The following is a 22,767-nucleotide window of genomic DNA, read 5'->3' as shown; positions in this document are numbered from 1 at the left end:
GAGTAGGGAGAGAAGGGTGGAGATGGGACAAGTGAAGTCTCCTCAGTGATCTCACTACCAAATCAAAATCTCATGTGCTTTAATTGGCTCTATTTTATTAGTGTCCCCTATTGACCCTGTTGTACCAGGACTCTCTGTACACTCAATTAGCTGTTGGACGGCAGTCGATTCTAACAGTGTTATCATATTATTAAGATAATTAAAACCTATTACTTTCTAGTCTGAGCCACAGAAGCCTATTATATAATCCATCTTGGATGGGCAACCATGTGCAATGCAGTACCAAGACTGTGCAGCTTTTAAAGAAAACCCTACAGGCTGTGAATTTTTGATAAGAAAACCCTTGATAAGAAAGAGGAGGAGAAGGAGACCTAAACAGTCTAACCACCTGCGGGACTGGGTACATGTACGTGCGTGCGTGGTGCACGGTTCCCAGCACTTTGTATACAAACTGCTCTGCTCCAGCAAGTGTCGATGGGGCAGAAGGGCTGGTGTTGTGGGCGGTCGTACTTCCCCGTTGTCCTCATTGGCTCCCCGCTTTCCCAAAAGCATGCCTCCCAACTCCTCCCTCCTATGACTTCTCTAGTGAGAGTTTGACCGAAGTCATATGTCTCAGTACTGTACATGGTACAGGATAGTGTCTGCTGTAACGGGGATGAATAATATTTACACAATGGTACGGACACGTCTTCATTTTGGGACTCGCTTCTGGTTTGCTGTGGGATCCTGAACAGCCAGACGTCACTGTCGGGAGCAGGAGCCAAATGTACTAAATCTAAAAAACACCATTTGGAAACAGGTGCAACATTTCGCGGAATATTTCGTGGGATATTTCGTCATTTCCTACCGTATTGCAACCACCAACACCCGAGGAAGTCGGTGTATTAAAATGTCAGCGCACATGGCCGTGGGAGAGGAGTAAAAGTTTTTCTCTCGGACCAGCAACACCTGACACCCTCCTCCCCTCTGACCGCGCTCCCCTCCGCCGGCATGACCCTCGGCGCGGTGTCCGAATCCGACAGCTCGTCGGCGGTCAGCTTCTGCTCCTGCTGCGGGGCCAAGATGGTGCCATGCTTCAGCGACGACACGGTGGTGTCAACAAATCACATCAACCAGCTGTAAGTTTTAATACTGGTAGATTCGCTTTGTGTTATATAATTATGTATACTTCCAGTGACAGGCCAACTAGGTCTCCATTCAAACTGAAGACAATTACAGCATGGGATTAAACATGAGCACAACTTAACTGTCAAGAGAGGAGATCAACTTTAACCTTACTGTCTGTATTTTAAATTGAAATGTTCTATTGTGGATAGTCAGACATGTGGATGTTTCCCATTGAGTCTACATATTCGGAAATCCTTAGTAGTCCAATAAGGTGCCAATCTGACATTGCAACACTATGAGTAAGCCCGAGCATGTGTAAAAAGTTTTGCAACATCAGTGTTGAATGTATTTCCCGTTGACGTAGCAGCATCTTACTCATGTCCTTTGAGATCTTACCAAGACTTCATGACTCTGCATGTAGTGTGAATCATCCTACCTGTTGCACAGGTCCAGACACTTAATAGAGACAAGCATACGTCACCTGGTGCCATATCAAGAGTATTTGTGGGGCATTTTTGTCCCGCCCTTTTTGTTTGTCCAAGGTTGGGACATTGTTTGTTTGAACTTGTGAGTGCTCGGTGTGATGGCGATAGTTGTTATTAAGTCGCAGTTAAAACCCTTTTTTCGGAAGAAGTTTTAAATAAACCTTCGGGGAAAATAACTTAAACAAGCCCTGAGAAAGATGTTAAGAATTTCCATATTTTTGTAGAAAATGTGAACGGTGAACCAAACTAAAGCTAATGTCTCCGACTCATCATAACATATTGTTAAGTGTTACAAAAGATATTTTTCATGCTGTGTTAAAAAATTTCACCTCACTATATCGTGCATGGGATAACCACTGTTCCTGTTTTGCATCTGTTGTGGAGTCAAAAAACCAAAAACTATTGTGTCTTGGTTCATAACGTCATCTGAGGGTGTCTGGCATCATCTGGATCCCTGCTGCTACCCGAGTTGAAATCGATCAGGGCTCTGCTATGCAGGAGAGTCCCAACACTAATAACATTTCTCAACTACATCCCACAGATTTTGCATATTTTCGTAGAATTTCGTGACTTTGGGACGATTTTTTTAATCGTCCCTCAAAAAAAATTGTTCGCTTTTGTGTGAACACACCATCACACATAGACCCACATCCACTTAGCAAGCATTTTCTGATCTAAAACACAAAGCCTCTCCAATTACTTTTATCCCTGTGTTCCAGTAACCTGGCATCATCAGACTAATTCACAAATGCGTATTAGTCTGGAACCTTTCAGAGGGTTGTCATCATCAGTGTAGACCAAAATGCCTATGGATGCAATTCTATAGACCCTCAACCAATCAGCGCAATTGAACAACGAGTGCTGAGTGGAGAAATAAGCATTACAGTAACATAATCTTAATTCATAGTTTGATCCGAGCTTAGTGAGCCTGGTACCTTGTGCTGGACGGACCTGCAGACTGGACAGCGACGCTCCTCTGTCAGTCAGCGTCTTAAACCCGCCCCACCATGAGATAGACGGTTGTTATTGGCCCATCGGACCTCAAGCTGCTGAAAATCTGTCTGAATGGGAAAGGGGCCAGATGTACCTGCCAGAGCAAATGAAACATGAGCTTGACCGATTTGTCTGGTTCCCAGGCTAGTTTTCCTCATGACAGTTGACTAAATATAAATATTATATAAGGTTCTTTATTAATACTTCTGCGGAGAGTGTCTCTGCTGGGATGTAATGGAGTTACCATTAAAGTATCTTACACTGATCTTATCTGTGATCTTCGGTGTCAGCAGACATCAAGGCAAAGTGAAGTAAAGGTTTTCTTTTTGCTTGTGAGCTTTAGAAGGATTTAGTTGACTTGTACACGCAGTCGAGACAAGTTTGCCCTTCAGGACAGATCAAAGGCTATAGTCTGTTGCAGTGTTTCCAAACTCTCATGTGGAGCCGGCTCAGATAAGCTTAGCAAATTTGAAGGAAAATTACTGCAACTGGATAAAAAACGATTTCCCACAAACTCAGTGTATTTAATTGTAGTTGGTTTGTGTTTTGATGTTGTTTTGTAACATTTTCGTGCAGTCACTAATCCTTCTGTGGTGGCTTTCAGGAAACTCGAGGACAGCCGGTCTCTTGATTGCTTTGTTTTGCAGCTGTCTTACACATGATTGTGTGGTGAGGTTATTGAGTGAACTGAACATTTAGTCTTTATTAGGGCTGCACCCAATCTATAAGGAAGTATTTTTTCAAAACATGAGTTTGCATAAGAAAGGGTTATGGGAAGATGTTACTGAAGGGTGCGCACAGTGTGTACTGGCAGGCACGTGTGTGTGGTAAATAGCAGCAGATGTAGGAATCTTTTGACTTCCTGGCTTTGTTGGCCACATTGCATGATGCCTGTTGATTGGTTCTTATCACCCCTCCTTTGTGTTGCTCAGGACGGACAAGGGGCCATCATCACAACGCAGGGGATTTTTGCATCCTTTGATTTATAGCACCTATTGTGTGTACATGTATGTCGACATGTTTAATGTTTGTGTACATATGTCTGTTTATTTTGGACGCCTACATGTGTCAGAATGTTTAACCAGGGTCTGAATGGGTAATTACAAGCCTCAAAGCTGTCATTGGAGTTAAGTGTTACCTGTGGCTAAATGGCATCTAAAACACCATTGTAATCCCACCAATTTTAGAAATACCTGTAAACCCCACTCTTCCGCTGCACGTGCAAAGCATACGTATTTTTCAAAGAAAACCGACAAGACCAAAACGTGACAAACTGAAGTGTGTTTTTGTGAGGAACTTCAGCAGCTGTGTGTGTGTGCGTGTTTGTGTGTGTGTGCGTGTATGTGCGCGTGCGTGTGCGTGTGTGTGTGTGTGTGTAAAGTAAAATGACCTACATAACTTGGTTTACGTTTGTATAATTAGGTTCAGTAAATGGCACAAGATCCGACCAGCTGTGTAGCTCCCTAGTGTATCACAGTAGACCTATTCATGGTGTCTGATAGTGTTTCTTAATGGATGTGGTTCCTGGAAGTTCCATGTTTTAAAGTACAGTTATTGGCTTTATGACTCACTTGTAAACAAGGTTTTTATCTTAATTCTTAGTTAAATATAGGTTGTAAATAGTATGGCCTAGTATTCCGTTTTTCTTTATCAGTGCTGACCCTCTTCTGCTCTGGCTGCCCCCATCTGCCTCCTTTTGTGTCTGAAGCTTTGCCCAATAATCTGCTCTGCAACTGTAATGGGTCTTGAGCTTATTTTTTATTATTTCTAAGCATTATTATTGGACTGTATATTACCGGACTGTATAACAGTGGATCAACAGAGATCCCTGGCCAGACTTGAATCGAGGCTGTCTTGGTTAGGAGTTTGTTTTGGGTCTCTACTTTGTAAGGCCCCATAAACTCGACTTTTCTCTCTCCTCCGCCTCCGAGCAGCAGCGTGGGGCAAACGTGCAAATGTGGACATGTAGGCACACACACATACACCAGCTAACTCCCTGATTTTCCCATGGGCTGTATCTTGAACTCATAAGGCCTTAGTTTTGGCCTGCCCTCCATAGAGCCAGGCCCTATATTTATCCCACTCCCCGCCTGAGAGTGACTAATATGGGCATGGACTGGAGGTGGGGGGGCACCCAGTTATCTGCCCACTATGTGGAGTGGTCCTTACATAGTGATTGTGTCTGTGACTGTTGCCCTAACAAGTACCTCCCGCTTCACTTCTGGCCAAAGCCTGGGATGGCTGAATGCCAAAAGATGACCCACCCCACTCTCTGCTACACACTCTGACCCATCCTTCACTGCCCATTCCTCATTCACATACTTTGTGAAAGCAAATTTAGATAAACTCATTGCCCTCTTTTCATTTCCTCACTTGCATTATCCCTTTGCGTGTATATATGTTTTCTCTAAAAATCAGCTGGACTGATTTTAAAGAGCTTTGGAACATAACAATGAGCTTAACAATACACATAATGTAGTTCATCTGGGTACACGCCAACAGACTGACTAGTGTTGTCATCAGTCTCTATCAGTTTGCAGTGCTAACGTCATGACGGTCATTAATGCAGATTGGGTTCACTGTCAGTCTGGAAATATGTTGTACATGTTGAAAATGTTGTTTTCAGCCTCTCAATTATGTAGATTAGTAGAAAAAACATCACCTTGGACTTTGAGAAATAGGGATGGACACTTTCCTCTATTTTCTGACAGATTTCCCATTAATCGATTAATGTAGAACACAATAGATAATGAAGAAAATCATTAATGCAGCCCTATTAATGAAATGTCAAAAATTCTGAAAAATAATATTATTTCCCACTGCCCAAGGAGATGTATTCAGATCGTGTGTATCAGTGTGTATTTTTTGTCTCTACCTAGCCATACCTTTTATGCGTCTATACAAATAGCCTTAAACCAGACCCTATAATGAGAGCACATGCTCCAGTGTTAAACCTCTGCAGCAGGCCTTCGCTGCCCTGTCAAAGAGAAGCTAATGTTGTACAGTAAGCCGGCCGTGCTCTTCTGAATGCAGTCTATCAATAGCTGAGACTTTTAAAGGACTACAGTATTTTTAGGAACTGTGGTTGAAAGTCATTCATAGCCCCCCAACTCTCCAAACATCAGGCTTAGATTCCACCTTCTCAATGTGTCTGTGTGCAAGAGTAAAAGTGTGTTGGTGTGCATGCACGTGCATCGCCTTCCATGGGTGATTTTCAGGAAGACTACAAGTGTTATATTACAGATGACATTGTACAGTAGCACTGCTTTACGTGGCCATTGCCAAGTACAGTGCATGAGTCTGTGTGTGGGAGCACCGTGATGATACAGCATGATACAGCAGGATTTGAGGAGAGTGACTGAAATTAAAAGTGGGACAAAGTTGGGAGAAATGCAGAAAAGAGGAAGCGACGGAGAGGAGAGCGAGAAGAAGCAGCTGGGTCAAGGGTGGGCTGCTTATGGGAAATAAGGTCAGCACAAAGCTGCGGTTTTGCTTTTGTCTCTCTGTCTTTCTGTGTCTCCGGATCCTTTACACCCATGCTCTCAGCAAAACTCAGGAAGGACAGTTGGATTGCTGGAAGGATAGATAGATGAAGTTACAGAGGAAAGGGCATGCCAGGAAGCCTAAATAGCAGACAGCAGACAGTGTGAAACTAAAGTACTGTAGAACCCGATGAACTGTAAAAGTCAAGTTCATTGAGTCTATAGAGATGGATTATCCAACATAGCGGTTCACTGTCAAAATAAGCATATCAACAAAGATGGACGCAGCTTTGATGTCATCGCTTCCATTGCGTGTTTAGTTCCTTGTCTTCGTTTCTGGCCCTGGAGGCTATGAAACCACTCTTATACAGGTTCTTCAGAACAGGTTGGCCAACTCCATGAATCACTTTACCTTAGAAACAGACATATCACACACAATATTTGTTTGTTTTTGTTGTGGACAGACTGCAGTGAGGTTAAACTTTCACTTAGTACATTTGACTTCTTCAATAATTAATAATTAACTTGTTCTGTGTAAAGTATTGAATGTGGAACTACTGGGCATATTCAAGCCAGCAGAATGTTTTAAATACTGCCGAAATGCTCTAACTGTAACCACAAGAGGCTTCTCTAGAAGTCTGTTTAACTTTAAAGGTCACCTATTATACTACTTTTCTGGTCTTAATTTATTATTCATGACTCCTATGGAGCAGCCTGACACGATTCACGGCCCAATAAACTATGTAGATTTTGGGTAAAGTCTTAATGTCCTCTGTGCACTCTCTGCAGTCTCTGTAAACACCCCGTTCCACTGAGCCCACTCCATTGACATTGGTTACCTTCTGGAAGACCTTCAAAGAGCAGTTGACCTCTAACCGCTCATTTTGTCGGTTAATGGGAGAAATATTACAGGACAACAAGGCTCCTTTTTATCTTATTTTTGGCAAAGACACAGCAAATGAAATTCATCGCTGCATCACATATATCACCTCAATGTGCACGTCTGCTTTATGTCCATGTCACAGTTAGAATGTATGTTTCTGATTGGAGTAATCTATGGTGTTACAACCGTCCCCTGTTACAACTGTACCTGGTCTCCCCTAAATGTATTTTGGCAGTAATGTAGTGTGCACTTATACAAGCATATCCGCCACAGTAGACATGAGATGTGGCCTGAAAATCATCGGTCAGATATTTGTGAATGTGACGAGAGGCTGAGCACAGCTGCTGCTGTTAGAGAAACACAACAGGGAAACCACAGGAGGGTAACACCGGCTCACACTGATGACAGTACCCGGGGCAGCTGTGAGTCTGAGGCTGCTGTCTGACCGGTGCTCCACTCATAAGTGCGAACGGGAGAAGTAAATCTGCTCCTGTCCCAAGCAGTTAGACGCTAAGGGGGTTGACTGCAGTTTAAGCAACGGTGTGTTTTCACCACCACCCCCACAGCGCCTTGCTTATACGGTCACGTAACGTAATCTTTTTAACACTCAGGTGTGAAGTGTTAATCAAACTCACATATTAGGATCCTGAATCAGCCTGTCTACCCACTTTTGCCTGGTGCTTGGGTCTTTAGGAGAGCTGAAGAAAAACTTATTTCCCTCTCACCGAGAAAAACACTTTTTGGGAGACATTTCTACAGAAATCCTAACCGAAGTGAACAGAGCCAACTGCAGAACGCGCCGGCAGGTGAGGGCACGGCAGGGACTGACCTGAGCGTGTAGCAGCATGGGAAGTCCGGCATCATCTACATGGATAAAATTCAAGATATTCGAAGAAATCGCTAATAGCAACTAAATCCTAGCGTTCAGAGCTGAGCACAGCTGAGCCAGAAGGTGGACAGGGCTCGAGTCTAAATGCATGTTCATCATTGTTACTTTGTTGTCTTTTAACATGAGTATAAAACATTATGAAAACATTCAGGTGAGAAACGACAGAAAGCATAATAGGTCCCCCAAATTTGGCTGATGGTCAAGATTGTGGCTGCACAAGTTCTTGTTCCTAGACAGGCTAAGTTCTTGCCAGCTTGACTTGTTGTCTCAATTTTGGCAAACCTGCACACCCAATGTGTCTCTGTTATTCTGATGAATTCCATTCCTCCCTGGGCTGAATGTGCTACTTAAAGTCCTGATTAAACATTTAACATGCATAGTTTTCTCCAGCATAGTGCTTTTTTGTGCTCTATGCATACTGCATAAATGTAGATGTCTGCTGTCTAAGTGGCAGACCTCTTGCTCAGTATTAAGGGTGCTGTTTTCTTGTCCCATGGCTGTCATTTGACATGGTCATAACCTGTTTTATTGGTATCTCAGATTAGTGTGCCATCGTGAGATTTTAAACAAAAACTTAGTCATTCACAAATGCAAGCACACCAGCGGGGCTCACACACACTCACTGTTAAGAAACCGGTTGAAACACTGACCTCAGTTTATTATGTGTCCTCCTGCTGAATGCAGTGAACTCAGTCACAGTTAATAAGATTAAGTGTTCCAGAGAGGAACAGAACCCCGTTTGATACATCTGCTTTGGTGTGGAGTGTGCAGGCCATGCTCTTATCTCCGCTCAAACATTGTGGAGGAGGAGACTTTCTCTGTCTTTCCTCTCGGACCCCGGGTCTCCTCACAATCCCCCCTCATCCCTCCCTACTGGCAGCTGCTAGTGTGAGTAAGTCTGTGTGTGTAATCCAGCTGTGTGGAGGAGACGAGAACATTGTGTTCTGAGTTCAAACTGGGGCTTGGATGTTGTTTTACTTGCACTGGTCTGTCCGCTCTGATTTGGGGAGCCTGTAGACCAAAGGGCAGCAGAGTGGATCATTGTGCCACTGATATAAGCCCATGACAACACTCGCCCTTTCCCTGTCCCCCATCTCGTGCTTATTAGAGTAAAGTTGGGGTCAGCATGTGGAAGAAGTTTATTGCATAAGTTACATGAAAGATCAATATGATTAGATGACTTAGAAGAAGTCCCTGTGTTTGAGGCTTCTACTCATGTCTCTTTCTTTTCTCTTCCCTTCCAGTATCAGTGAGAGTTTCCTTACCGTAAAAGGTGCAGCCCTGTTCCTTCCCAGGGGGAACAGCCCCACGCCCAACTGTGCACCTCACATCAGCCAGAGCAGGAACAAGCACACAGGTAAAGACTTGTACACACAAACGACATCTGCAGCTTCTCCCAGTGCCGACACCCAGCCTCAGAAATGAATTCCACAGAAGAACTTGACATTGACATTCCTCTGCAGCATCATCAATAACAGCTTGTGTTAACTTCACTGAAGCTGTTTCACAACAAGGCAGGCCAGTCAGTTCACTGCTGCATGCAATGCAGTGGCCAGATTATTTGAGTGATGTTTTGCCAAAGAATCCACACTTAAAAACATCTTCACACTCTTAGACAGTGAAAACAAAGCATGACATTTTTTTTTAAACCAGAACAGCAGAATCTGCTGCTGTCTGTCTGTGATGTGAAATGACATGATAACTATAAAAAGCATGAGAGAGTTTTTCAGAAATGACTTTTTTCCTTCAAATGTATTCAGAGATCAGGTTGGATGTAGGCCAAAGTGAAAGGAACCCCGGTGTGAATGCACTGGAAACTCTCCACAGGGCCAGTGATACATTATCTTTGGTGTTACGTCAACCTTTAAATGCCAAGAATGCAAAGTGTTGCCCAAAAGCAACTGAAACTAAATGAGGATGTTTAAATCATTTCCATCCAGGTGACCTCCAGAAACATCTCCAGACCATGTTCACTGTGCTGCGGCCGGAGGATACCATCCGACTGGTCAGTAGCACGCACACGCAGTAACACACACGCACAAACACAGGAGCAAAGTGACATTGTGACCAGGGAGATTATCCTCCAGGCAGAGGGACTGGTTTCAGTCCTTTATTCGCAAATTGTTGGCCATGGAAAGTTTTTTTATCTTCACCAGCAAAGATGAAAAAAAAAAAAATACAGTACTCAATGTATTTGGAGTAATACTTGCCATTCTTGCCACGTCTCTAAAGTCCCTGCAGCTACTTTGTTAAAGCAGTATACCAGCAAGAACTTGCATTTACATACCTGGCTCTGTCTCTCTTCCCCTTGGATGAGAATTGATTAGATTGTATTGATACCGGTGCCATTATCTATTCTACTTATCTGTCTGATTATTAAACAATTCCGTGTTGGATTACTGATCATTTTTTTGTGTGGCAAAAAAGAAGCATACACAGGTTTTTATTATACTTGTCTAAACACAGTGGAGATGAAACAAGAGAATATTAGCATTTGTTTCATTTAGATTTTTCTTAGCCAAAGAAATAATCTGCTTAACCTGCCTGTATGGCACTAATTTTATTATATTATAGAAATGTACCCATGGGAACAGAGGTGGTTCTCGTTTGAGAAGTAGTGGCACTTGTGCATGTGTCAAATACATGGCATTGCTGTAATTTAAAACCAAGTTGTGTAGAAGGATGTTTTAAGATATTGCTGGTGTTTCCACCCATTACATTCAAAGCTGCACCCCTGTTGTCATCTTTCTTCATGATTTGAAGCCACACTTTTAACTGTTTTCTTTTCTCTCCTTCATGACCTCTTGTTGCAAGTTTCCGGCAGTGTAGACACATGAGGAGAGAGATAAACATGCAGGCACTGATAAAAGGAATGGATGAGCTCAGAGGCATATGATTCCAGTGGATTGGACAATTGTGAACCAGTTATCGACTCCCATCCCCATTCATGTCTCCTCTCTATCTTTTCTCTCAGGCTGTGCGTCTGGAGAGCGCCTACCCTCAGGTAACCCGCTACATGGTGGTGGTCTCCACCAATGGTAGACAGGACACGGAGGAGAGCATTGTACTCGGCATGGACTTTGTCTCCTCTGATAGGTCAGTTCCACTGCAACAATACTATGCAATCAAAGTAAAAATTAAAGTGAAGGATAAACTACGATGATTAGGTCAAACTTCCTCCACTGTTTTGCTTTTAAATGTTGTCATGGTCACATGCCTTTATGACGTCAATCTGGTGCGCCTCGTTTTGTTGTGCTGTTATTAAACGTCTTGATCTCCCTACCAGCTGCTGTTCGGTGGGTCTGGTTCTACCTCTGTGGAGTGACACTTTGATTCACTTGGATGGAGACGGGTAAGACACCGCACCTACCTGCTTCCTCTTACTGCTCCCCTGGGGCAACTGACTGACTGCTCTGAGGGCTCTTATGTAGTCGTTTTATTGTAAGGAGATTTGTTGGTGTTGTCAGATGGATATAAAGTTTTTTTCTGGGCATCCCATTTCTAATCCTTCTCTCTGTATTGTCTCAGTGGTTTCAGTGTTTCGACGGTGAACAGGGTTCATGTTTTCAAGCCAGTTTCTGTCCAGGCCATGTGGTAAGCAAACTTTTATTTATTTTTTTCTGACAAATGACAGCTCTATGTCAACAAGCTCTATGTCAACAACTCTATGAGTTACTAAGGTTGTTTGCTAAAAAAAACTCCATCCATCGATCTTGACCTTCGGCCTTTTATCTTGTCATAATTTCTTATCTTCCCTCTGCTCTTCCTTTTTTACTCATTATCGCTCTGCCTTCCAGTCATTTCATATCTTTTGCTGTCTCACATGCCAGTGCGCCCTCTTCATTTCCATACTCTTCATCAGTTCCTCATTTTCTGTCTCTTTGTTATTTTACTCTTCGTCTGACCTCCCTCTCCCTTCAATATCTCCTGATACCTTCATTTATCTGCAGTTATATCTCTGTATTGTGTCTCTTTATCGCTGTAATCATTCCTTTTTCCTCTTCCCAGCTCTGTTGTTTCCTCATTATTGTATACTGTATCTCATGTGTCAATTTGAACTTTCTCTGCATCTCATTTAATTCCTCCCTACCTTTTAACCTGTCAATTCTTGATTCATTTGCCCATTGTTATAGCCTCTCCAGATTTTCATTATTTGGCTCTGTCATTTGAAGAATACAGTTTTATTCAGTCCAAATTTCACTCTGTAATAGTTTTTGTCTTTTTACCCTTGAGACAACCCCCCTGAGTGTGAATCCTCTTCCTTCTCCCTGTCTGCCTCAGGTCAGCCCTCCAGTCGCTCCACAAAGCGTGCGACGTGGCCCGCTGTCATAACTACTACCCGGGCAGCCTGTTCCTGACCTGGGTCAGTTACTACCAGAGCAGGGTCTCCTCTAACCAGTTCTGCGTCAATGAGTGGAACGCCATGCAGGACGTCGAGTCGCACCGTGCCAATTCACCCGTTCTCTTCACAGACCTGTGAGTAGAGACCACATGAATACACACACTCACACACACACACACACACACACACACACACACACACACACAAACACACTGCAGTTCACACTGATGATGAAATATCTGGAATATTGTTTGGACAGAAAGTCACAGGTTTTCATTTTGTATGCCATGAGTAACACATAACCCCAATGATGTGTAGTGCCAAATTCCTATGGAGTGAGTACACTGCTCTAAAAGATGTTTAAATCAAAGAATGTGTTGAATGGGCACACACAACTACACTGCATTTCTTTGCATAGGTTATAATACATTAACTAAAGAATATATAATCCATACACAAGACTATTTAGTGACAAGAAAAATTGTTTGAATTCTGTTCTAATAGTTTCTTTTGACCAACTGTTGTTGTATTTTTATTTTTTACTAATAATAATTAAGATATTGTAAACAAAAAAAGATGTAAAATGTAGGGATTATACAGATTTTGCCATAACAGCAGTTACACACTTGTAGAAGCTAACATCTATGGTGTCCTGATCCCTGCATTGTTGCCCTGTGAAAGTGAATCTCGTATACCTTTTTATGAATCTTGCGGGCATATGCAGAAGTTACCTGAATGTAACCCCAGTTCTATGAGTATGTGCTGAACCCTCTATTTCCAATATAACATGTTTTATGTGCAAAAAAATAATAGTCTGTCATTGCGTTGTTTCGAATAATAAATTCCACAATTAATAATCTCGCAAACCGTGAAACTGTGATGTTTCCTCTGACAATAATAGTGATATTGAAATCTCCTATTGTGACATCCTTGGTAAAAAGTAACTAAACGTGAAAGGTAGTAGGTAATGCGACTACGTTTTGAAATAGGATGTATTGTACTCCGTCAAATCTTCACAACAACATTGCCTTAGCTCTTCTCACGTGCAGACAGTGTTGCTACACCTTTACAGCAGAATTCTGCAGGCTATCAGTCTTCAGAGCAGTGGACTCTGGAGCTGGGGTCACATGCTGTCCGGGTAACAAGAAGTAACACAGAGAGGCACAAACAAAACCAAAAGTGCAGATACAGGCATGATAGCGGATGCTGAACTGTGTGCAAATAAGCGCATGCTGATACACACATACATCGCATTTTTGTGACAGAGTTGTCAAGAGATCCGCGAGGGAGCATAAAAAGCACAGGGAATGACACAGGCGGCTGGATTTATGTCTTTACTAATACCAGGGAAATTCCCCTCTCTGCTGCTTAGTCACGTGCCTCGCTACTTATTTGGAGCGTCTCTTTTACACACACACACACACACACACTTCAGAGACCCTCCAGTGTCCAAAATAGCTGAGGCTTCAGCCGGCTCAATTTACGTTTGGAAAAATGGAAACCAGACAGTCAAATAGGTAGACCAACATAGGGATGGACAGGAGCAGGTGGTAGGCAGAGAGAGGGATGTAGAGGATGGGGGCTTTAGGAGAGATTAAGGAAAATATTCTCCTGTTGCATGCACCTGATACCCCTGGGTGGAAAGGAAAGAGAAGTGGGAAGAGAGAAGAGAAGTCAAGGTCCTCTTGAAAAACACGAAACACCCATGTTTACTGTCTGCCTGGAAACAGAAATAGTTTCTCTCTGTTTGCATTTAAGAGTTCTTATCAGTCAGATTGTCACCCACACTTTATGAACTCCGATACACACATCCAAACATGTAAAATCCCTGTTTGTTACCATCAGCAGGGTGACCGCCAAAGCCCCATGACCTACTGGTGTGGCCGGTTTATGGCCCTGTACAGTACAATCATTGGATAAAAAGTTCAGATAAAAAGGAAGTGCTTTGATCTTGACATGTTTTCGTGTTTGAGTGATGGGGATAACTGTGCATTCCCGTAGGTTACTCCTCTATCAGGGATTCAAGGAAGTGACTTGGAATTTCCATTCTACAGTTACTCATTAGCGCCGTTCTTTGTGTCGTCATGTTCGTTTTCTTTCCCTGACCAGTCATCGCTCCCTCAGGCTGTCTGTGGGTAAGTCGAGGCTTGTTGTGAGGTGAAAGTTTTAGTGGATGCCGATAACTAAGCTGTATTTGTTGGCAGGAATTATTATATTTAACTTAACCCTGTGTGGACTTGCTTGGGAACATTAAGACATTGAGCAATGAGGTAAACAAGCTGCCTGTTTCTGGTTTTCAACACAGATAAGTGGTTCTAAGTTTGCAGTCACACACCTGTGGCCAGCACACTGCCCTTCTTTGTGACTGCTGACCCACACTATTACCGTGAAGATCCAGTTAGAAGCAAAACGAGAGAAAATTAGACAACGTAAGAAGGGGAATCTAGGAGACAAACTGACAAACTCTCCGGAGACGTAATTAGGCCACTTGTTGGTATCATCAGTGTGACGTCCAAAGGCTAAATGCGTCCCCTAACAGAGTGGTTACAAAACAGAGCCAGGCACAACAACAGCCGTTCTCTACAAGGGGACTTTGTTGTGCATCGCCGGTGGGTTCACGCTCTCAGATTTTTCTGTTCCCTCTCCAGTTTCTGAGAATCAGACAAAGTGTCAATTCTCTCGCGGAACAAGTAATCTCATTGAGACTAAAGTGAAAATGAATCAATGAACAAAAAGGAAAGTGTCGTTGCTGGGACTGTGAAGGTGGTTATTTTTATGTCCGAAAGTGTTTGTTTTTTTTAGGCTAAGAGAAAATGTGTTTTCATAAAGGTGTTTGTGTCCGTATGTGCAGGCCCACTGAGAGGGAGCGCACAGAAAGGCTGATCAAGATGCGCCTCAGAGAGATCATGATGCAGAAAGACCTGGAGAACGTCACCTGTAAGGAGGTAAGATGCACATAGATGCACGGGGTGACATTACAGTTAGGTTTGGCATTTGTCTTTGATTTGATTTGCTATACTTGTTAAGATACCTGAGTGCCAATTTTCACCCTCTTACTAGATCCGGACAGAACTGGAGATGCAGATGGTGTGTAACCTGAGGGAGTTTAAGGAGTTTATAGACAACGAGATGATAGTCATCCTGGGACAGATGGACAGCCCCACGGAAATCTTTGAACACGTTTATCTGGTAAGAACCTGTGAGCCATGTCCTCTTAGCCACTGAGTTTGGTTCAGACAAGATAAACCTGCTGTCTGACCAAAGGGATCGGAAATAAGATATTAGCAGATCTGTACCCATTTCACATGATTCATTACATGGTTCACGTTCAATAGGAGAACAGTCAATTCATCAACTTGTAAATTCTGACTCATTCTTGATTTTTGTTGTGTTGAATACATTTGTGAACACTTTGATATTGACTGGACGTGTTATGTCTTCAGGGCTCTGAGTGGAACGCCTCTAACCTGGAGGAGCTGCAGAACAGCGGGTAAAAGAACAGACAGCAATGAAACTATAAACCACACTCACTCAAAGGCACACTCACTAATATCACTGCCTGAATTTTAATAAATGGAGTGACTATTAAACTATCATCTATTAAATATGTTTTCTAATTGATTCTCAGTGAAATGAGAGAATCCAATTACGCTTCATTTAAGTATTGCAGCAAAGGTTCATAGATTTGATTTAATCTACCTTAACTCTATGAATTGGTTATGCTGATTTAATTGATGTTTGACAGAATAATCACGACCCACTTGCTTGGCTTTTTATTCCAAATTCTACTTCCACAGTCAATCAAAAAGTCTAGTAAAAGTAAGTTTTATTGACATAAAAGTTCAGCAAGTCAACCTGCCTCTCCCTGTCTCTTATGTAGCGTGCACTACATCCTCAACGTGACCAGGGAGATAGACAACTTCTTCCCGGGGATGTTTGAGTACCACAACATCAGAGTGTATGATGAGGAGGCCACCAACCTGCTGGAGTACTGGAACGAGACCTACAAGTTCATCACCAAAGCCAAGTAGGCTTAATCACACACACATAAGTTAAGTTCTCCTTTGGTTCTCAATCTTGTACAAACACAATATCTCTCTTGTCTTTCTCGGTTTCTCGTAGAAAAGCTGGTGCTAAGTGTCTGGTTCACTGTAAGATGGGCGTGAGCCGCTCCGCCTCCACAGTGATCGCCTACGCCATGAAGGAATACGGCTGGGACCTGGATACTGCCTTTGACTACGTTAAAGAGAAACGGGCCGTCACCAAACCAAACCCTTCCTTCATGAAACAGCTTGAGGAGTATCAGGGAATCCTGCTGGCCAGGTGTGCTTTCATATCAAAGCATCTGCACAATGGGCACATTCACTAGGGAGCAGTTGGGTGCTAACAAGCTATTGTTTTTCTTTGTATCCACAGCAAACAAAGGCATAATAAGCTATGGCGCTCACACTCTGACAGCGACCTATCAGATCACCAAGGGTCGATGTGTAAAGCTTCCTCTCACTCTCTGGGTCGCTCCGACTCTCACAACAACAACATTTCCTCCCCCACCTTGCATCACTTCCTCGGCGTAGCCGTGCTGCAAGCACTTGGCGCTGAACCTGAAGACTCTGCCAAATCAAACACCACCTCTGACTCGCACACAGACTCCAACAGCGTGTGTGACTCACCAGGTCAGGAGAAGGTCGGATCAGATTGTGAAGACCCCCTCCCCAGCCCCCGAGCAGCCACTGTAGTCCCAGAGGAAAGACTTGATAATTCAGCAAGTGTGGCTGTCACTGTGCCTGTTGCTCTACCCCACCATCCACCATCACTCCACATCTCACCCCCTACCCCTGAACCTCAGCGAGCTCACCGGGGTCCTCCCACACATCTGTCCATTTCAGTGCCTAAACACAAACCGGTAGATCTGTCCCTCAATTTGCCCGAGCGAAGCAGCTCTGAAGAAATCTCTCTTCTCACTCTGGGATCCACTGACTCTGACTCAATAGACCAATCGTTATCAGATTTAACGAGTGACAAACACAGCCCCCCCAGCCCTGCTAACATCACTCCCCTCCCCCTGGTTCTTCCACTTGCTGCCAGCGATGACAACAACAACCCCAGCGAGCTACAGATAAGCAGCGCCTCGGACGGCCGGGGCGAGGCCGACGGGTCGTCCGACCACAGTGCAGACAGCATCGACTTCTTCAGCGCCAGGGAAAAGTTTCTGGGCCTGGCCCAAGACGGCAGATCCCGGACACTCTCTGAGCAGGCACAACAAAGGACACCTCCGGCAGTCGAGGAACATGGAGAGACTGAGGATAATGTGGACGAGGAGCAGGGAAACGGGACTTGTCAGGTATAGCATCATTCGGCTTCATCACTTTGTCTTTGCTAGTAACAACAGTGAGTGCGCTAAATGGCATCAGTCTTTGTACTACAGTTTGCCAGTCTGTTCATACAGCTGTCAAATCACATTTTGTATTCATATTCTGGACTGATTATATTTGAGCCAATCTTTACTGTTGAATTTCACCACTAGAGATGCGGTTCTACAAACACACGAGTCTGTGACATAAGCAGCAGTGTCTGTGAGGTAAGGAAAGCAGTTTTTTATTCTGGAGCTAAATCTGGAATGTGACTGCACCAGAATAAATATGTAAGAATTGCAGGGCAGCAAATTAACTGAGCCAATGACACGTCACACTAAATCTGTATTAATCACAGTGACACCTGCTGGAAAATGAAAGAACAGTCCACATCATTTTTATCACATATTGTCTCCCCAAATGTATTAATCAGTTCAATTCAAGCAATGGTGCTAATGTATAGTTTAAAATGTTATAAAATGATGTTACAAATGCCAACTCAAAACTATGACTAATATCTTCTGTCTGTCTCTTGCTCTCTCTTTTTGTCTCTCAGGTGTCTCCACAGTCTGAAGATAGCATTGACCAAGCCAGCCCTGACCGTACTCATCAACCTCACCATGACAATGGAGTTTCAGTCCGCCATATTGTCACAGAGATTGAAGCCATATGCCACCCTGCCTCCTGCATTCCTACCCCCTCCTCCTCCTCTTCCTCTTCGTCGCTCCCCCCATCCTCTCAAAGCCCTCAGCTCATCCGACCAGAACATCAAATGGATGCAGAGACTTCCGAAGTCATGCACGGCTCTCTGACTCCACCTTCACACCCGCAGTCTCCCTCCATGCTGCCCTGCGATTGGCCGGCAGGCTCGGTGCGGCGGGCCACCGAGCAGCTGGAGCAGAAGCTGAGGCAGGAATTGGAGATAGCTGCGTTACAACGATCTCCCCTGCATTCCCCCAGCGCTGAACATCCTCCTGTCAGACTGTCCCCGTGTCTACTGAGCAATGAAAACCCTCCCCTTCGCTTCCCTCAGGACTGCTCAGAACAAAGGAACACTCAGGGAGAGATAACGGCTGACGGAGAAAAGCACACAGGGTCACAAACAGAGCTCAACTCCTCAGGCACGGACAACCTCCCAGACCCTTCATGCTCCCCTAACTCAAATATCAGCCAAGTCTCTGGTGCTATACCTATCATTGTGCCCACATCCATAGAAAGCCATATGCTGACATCATCACTGTCCCCTACTAGTCAGTTGGAAGAATCATCTCTAGATACCTCAGGCCAGTCCCAAAGAGAAAGAAAGCTCCACAGCCAAAGCCAGCAGACCCAGTCTCAGGCCTGTTCAAACCAAATGACTCTGGATGGGGCGACAATGCAAGAGTCAGACACAGATGAGAGGCTGGAACCCAGTTCCCAGGGCGGGCCTGGGGGCTGTGGCCCCAGCTGTGATGCCAAGAGCAGGCTGACTCATGGCAGCCAGGAGCTGGAGAGGATTCAGCAGACACTGAGAGAGCTGCAGGCTTTCTTGCACGAGGGCGTGAGCCTAAAGACGACGGAACACCAAGACCAGGAACTGGAGCAGCCTCAGGGGCTGAGAGACGTTATGGACACAGAGCCAGGGCCTTGTAAAGAGGCGAGTTCTGCACAGAGCCCTGCGGGCGTAGAAATAGGGCAGCGGCTTCGAGAGAGACAAGGGGGGAAGAGTTTCCTGGAGCCGATAATGTGGCACAGAGCCATGGAGCTCGAGGCTCGTATCCGCCAGGCGGGCCTCACCCCCCCTTCTCTCATGAAGAGGTCGGCCTCCTTAGCTAAACTGGACTGTCTGGAGCTGTCAGCCAATGACCTCAGCGACTTAGACCTGAGGCCACACACCAGAACAACATCAACACACTCCCAGGACTCTTTCTCCATGTCCAAAACTCACCCCGACGACACCTGGAAGAAGCAGAAAGTGTTGGCTCGAAACACTTTCGTTGAAAAGACAGGTTTGTCCCACGGCGGCAGGGATCTTGAGGAGTCATCCTCGTTGCAGTCCCTCTGCTTCTCTTCCGCCCCTCATCGCTGTCCCCAAGATGACGCAGGTGAGAGGGAGGAGCCAGAGGGCAGCGGGAGCGGCGCAGTCACTACGACACGTCAGCAGGGTAGGGGACACTCATCGAGACGTTCTCGCAAAGGCTCCGCCGAGAAAAAGCAGCGAGCTGTCACTGTGCTATACAATACCATGTAACCTCAGTGCAATGGACTGGAACAGATACGACTGCAGCTATGCAGATGTGCGAGCGACGCTGCATGATGTGTACGAATGTGTTTACTGGAGACCTCTTGTAACGTCTAATGTATGTTTAGTGTGTGAGAATCGAATGACGAACACGTTTGCATGTAAACCACTGGATGTGCTGTCTCAACCGGAGTTCAGGTTCGTATCTACAGTAACGGAATATGAATGTCCAAAACTCAGACTGAACCAGTGCGTACTGTAGTCACTCCATTATGTGTGTCCCCTTTTTTAAGAAGCGTTTGTTTTCAGTGTTTGACCCTCGCTGCCTGTTCACAGTTTCTAAAACTACGAGAGGGGCTTTTTCTCCAAACATGCACTTTACTGTTTCGATTATTTTTCTTCCATTTGAAATCCGTTTCTTACCCCGATAGGATTCTTTTGCACTGATATCAGTGGACGTGTTTTTGTTTTCAAAGTGGACAGACGTGTCTTTATTCAGATTTATAATTGAACCAGGACAAAGCTGATATGGGTTTTTTTTATTCAATGCTTTAGCAGTAAATAAATATGGTGAGTTTGTTTTAACTGCTGTGACTGTGTGCATTTTTTGTGTTCAGGTGTGCTTCATCTCACATTTGAAGACAAGAATCAAGGCGACGAAGACCTATAGATGCTGAAATTTTACCAAATTTATCGGGTACTTTACTGCCGCCTGCTGATCAGATAGAGAACTACATGTTTAAACCTGCCTTGCAGCACGAGAGTCAGTGTGAAAGAAGACGATTTGGAGAAAGTGTTTTTACAGACAGGTGTAACTTTAAGGTCAGATAACCAACCAAACCCTCCGCTCTGGTCAAACTCTACCACATTTAAAGGGTGACAAAACAAGTTCATAACCTTATCATTGACAAAAATACGTTCTGCCTTTCATTTTTAACTACAAATCTCAGTGTCTTTGAACAAGTCAATCCCGTCTCCTGGGGGGAAATGATCCCCATCAGTGCTCAGCGCAGCTTATTTCAGGCTGACATTTTACCTACTGTTTCATGTGGGTAATTAAATGCTGAGATGTAGGTCACCGGGACTCGTGCTGCGACACACGCACACAAATCAGATGGCAGCACTTATCGAGAAAGTGACATTAAAGGACTAGACCAGACTAAAAAAAAAAGAAAATGTAGAGGGAACTAGCACAGAGGTGGTTTTGAGTATTTTGCCATATTTTTATATTCTATCTGTGGACAGATTTTGTCAACGTAGCTGGTGTGATCCCATCTCATGATGTTCTCTGGTTTCTAATTGTCTGTGTTTGAATGCTCTTTGCTCGTCTCTGTGAATCAAGAGAGAAGCTGATCCCTTCTTATATTAGAACATTCTTATATTACCCTGCACACATCCAGATTCTCGCAATAACATCATGCGAGAATCATGTTCACGTAAGGCTCCAAGTAATGCTGTAAGAGCATTTTTCCCCCTTTGTTTACATGTGTGTAATTCATCCGTTTGTACTCTGTGTGGCAGACACCTACATTGTGACTGTATGTGTAGATGACGGTTAATTGAGGCAGGCCTGTTGCAAACCTATTTGGACAATCGTGATCATGGCGTTTGCAGGTAGCGGTAACTTAAGGTGGTTTACCTACATAACGTGTCTCTTATGATTGAATTCTCATAGGCCACCCCAGTCAGAGTCCCGAGGGTTCGTCTTTGAGAGGCTGTAACAGGGTTTAGCTTCAATTTCAGAGTCAGTTGCGTATATCGGTATCATGAGAAACTAAATGATCTAAGGAATCCATCTGTACTAATCACCACATGCTAGCTTGTCTGGAAGGAGGCTAAATGACACTCAAGCAAAAACAAAAACTGGCAGGGCCATTTTCAAAGGGGGTTCCTTGACCTCTGACTTCAAGATATGTGAACGAAATGCGATCTATGGTTACCCATGAGCCTCCTCTTTACATACATCCCCACTTTATAATGATCCAGACAGGTTGGGGCATGCCGCTTTTCTGTGTTTTTTGGCCTATTCTTAAATTGTTTATTGTAATATTGCTGCACACTGGGGTGTGCATAAATTGGGTCAGACTGGAAAGCTGACACTCTTTTGGATTCAACGAGCCCAATTGTATTCATGTGTGATGATGTTAGACCCAAAAGTAGCCATTTCATTATAGTGAGAGCACTTTATTAGAAAATGAGCTGTTGTCACCTCTAGGATGGTTGCAGACTCATGAAACTTCACACCCACAAACTAGAGACCTGAAGCCTTAAACAAACATCTTCACTCTAGACTTACAACAGAGCTCACTTCATTCATTCATTCATTCATCTTCAACCGCTTGTCCCTGTCGGGGTCGCGGGGGGGGGCTGGAGCCGATCCCAGCTGACATTGGGTGTCAGGCGGGGTACATCCTGGACAGGACGCCAGTCTATCACAGGGCACATAGAGATCACAGAGACAGACAACCATTGACACCTACGGGCAACTTAGAGTCATCAATGTACCTAACACGAGCATGTTGGTGGGTCTACAATATTGGAACATTAATAGTTTAATGTTATTCCGATGTGTGTGCACGTTCTTAAACTACATGCCACCCCTGCAAAGGTCAGGGCCCCCCACTTGGGCCACCCCAGTCAAAAATTCATTTACAGTCAGTTGTTAAAGTAACTAACAAGGCACATGGGAAGGCTGCAGAGCAACAGACATGCTAAGTTAAACAGATCAAGTCATTTAGGAAAACTGGAAGATTTAATAACAAAAATATTGCAAATCTGACTTTGTTGCTTTGTGTAATGAAGCTTAATCATTGCATAATTCATTGATGTGTTTGTTGCATGGTGGTGTCAACTTAAAGTGGACCTATTATGCTTCTCTTGATTTTATGTCATATATATATATATATATATATATATATATATATATATATATATATACTGTATATTGTTAGAATGTCGGATGTTAATGCTACACATGACCACCTTTTCAAATAATAAGGTAAATGTGTGTGGGA

The 22,767-nt window shown here is 44.0% G+C and overlaps 1 protein-coding gene across 1 annotated transcript; it reads left to right on the top strand.

Moving 5' to 3' along the window:
- The first annotated feature begins 635 nt into the window (after window positions 1-635).
- On the top strand, window positions 636-20,338 carry ssh2a (slingshot protein phosphatase 2a). Its single transcript, XM_083913279.1, has 14 exons — window positions 636-1,118; window positions 9,084-9,196; window positions 9,780-9,844; window positions 10,814-10,935; window positions 11,126-11,191; window positions 11,368-11,433; window positions 12,121-12,315; window positions 15,033-15,126; window positions 15,242-15,370; window positions 15,625-15,671; window positions 16,062-16,208; window positions 16,304-16,504; window positions 16,598-17,522; window positions 18,089-20,338. The coding sequence occupies exons 1-14, from the start codon at window positions 991-993 to the stop codon at window positions 19,760-19,762; spliced, it is 3,972 nt and encodes a 1,323-aa protein (XP_083769405.1). The 5' UTR covers window positions 636-990; the 3' UTR covers window positions 19,763-20,338.
- The last annotated feature ends 2,429 nt before the right edge of the window (window positions 20,339-22,767 follow it).

This window comes from Echiichthys vipera (assembly GCF_963691815.1).
Source record: "Echiichthys vipera genome assembly, chromosome: 5".
Lineage (NCBI taxonomy): Eukaryota > Metazoa > Chordata > Actinopteri > Perciformes > Trachinidae > Echiichthys > Echiichthys vipera.
Note: the sequence above shows the minus strand (reverse complement) of the source record. Positions and strands in the feature narration are given on the sequence as shown.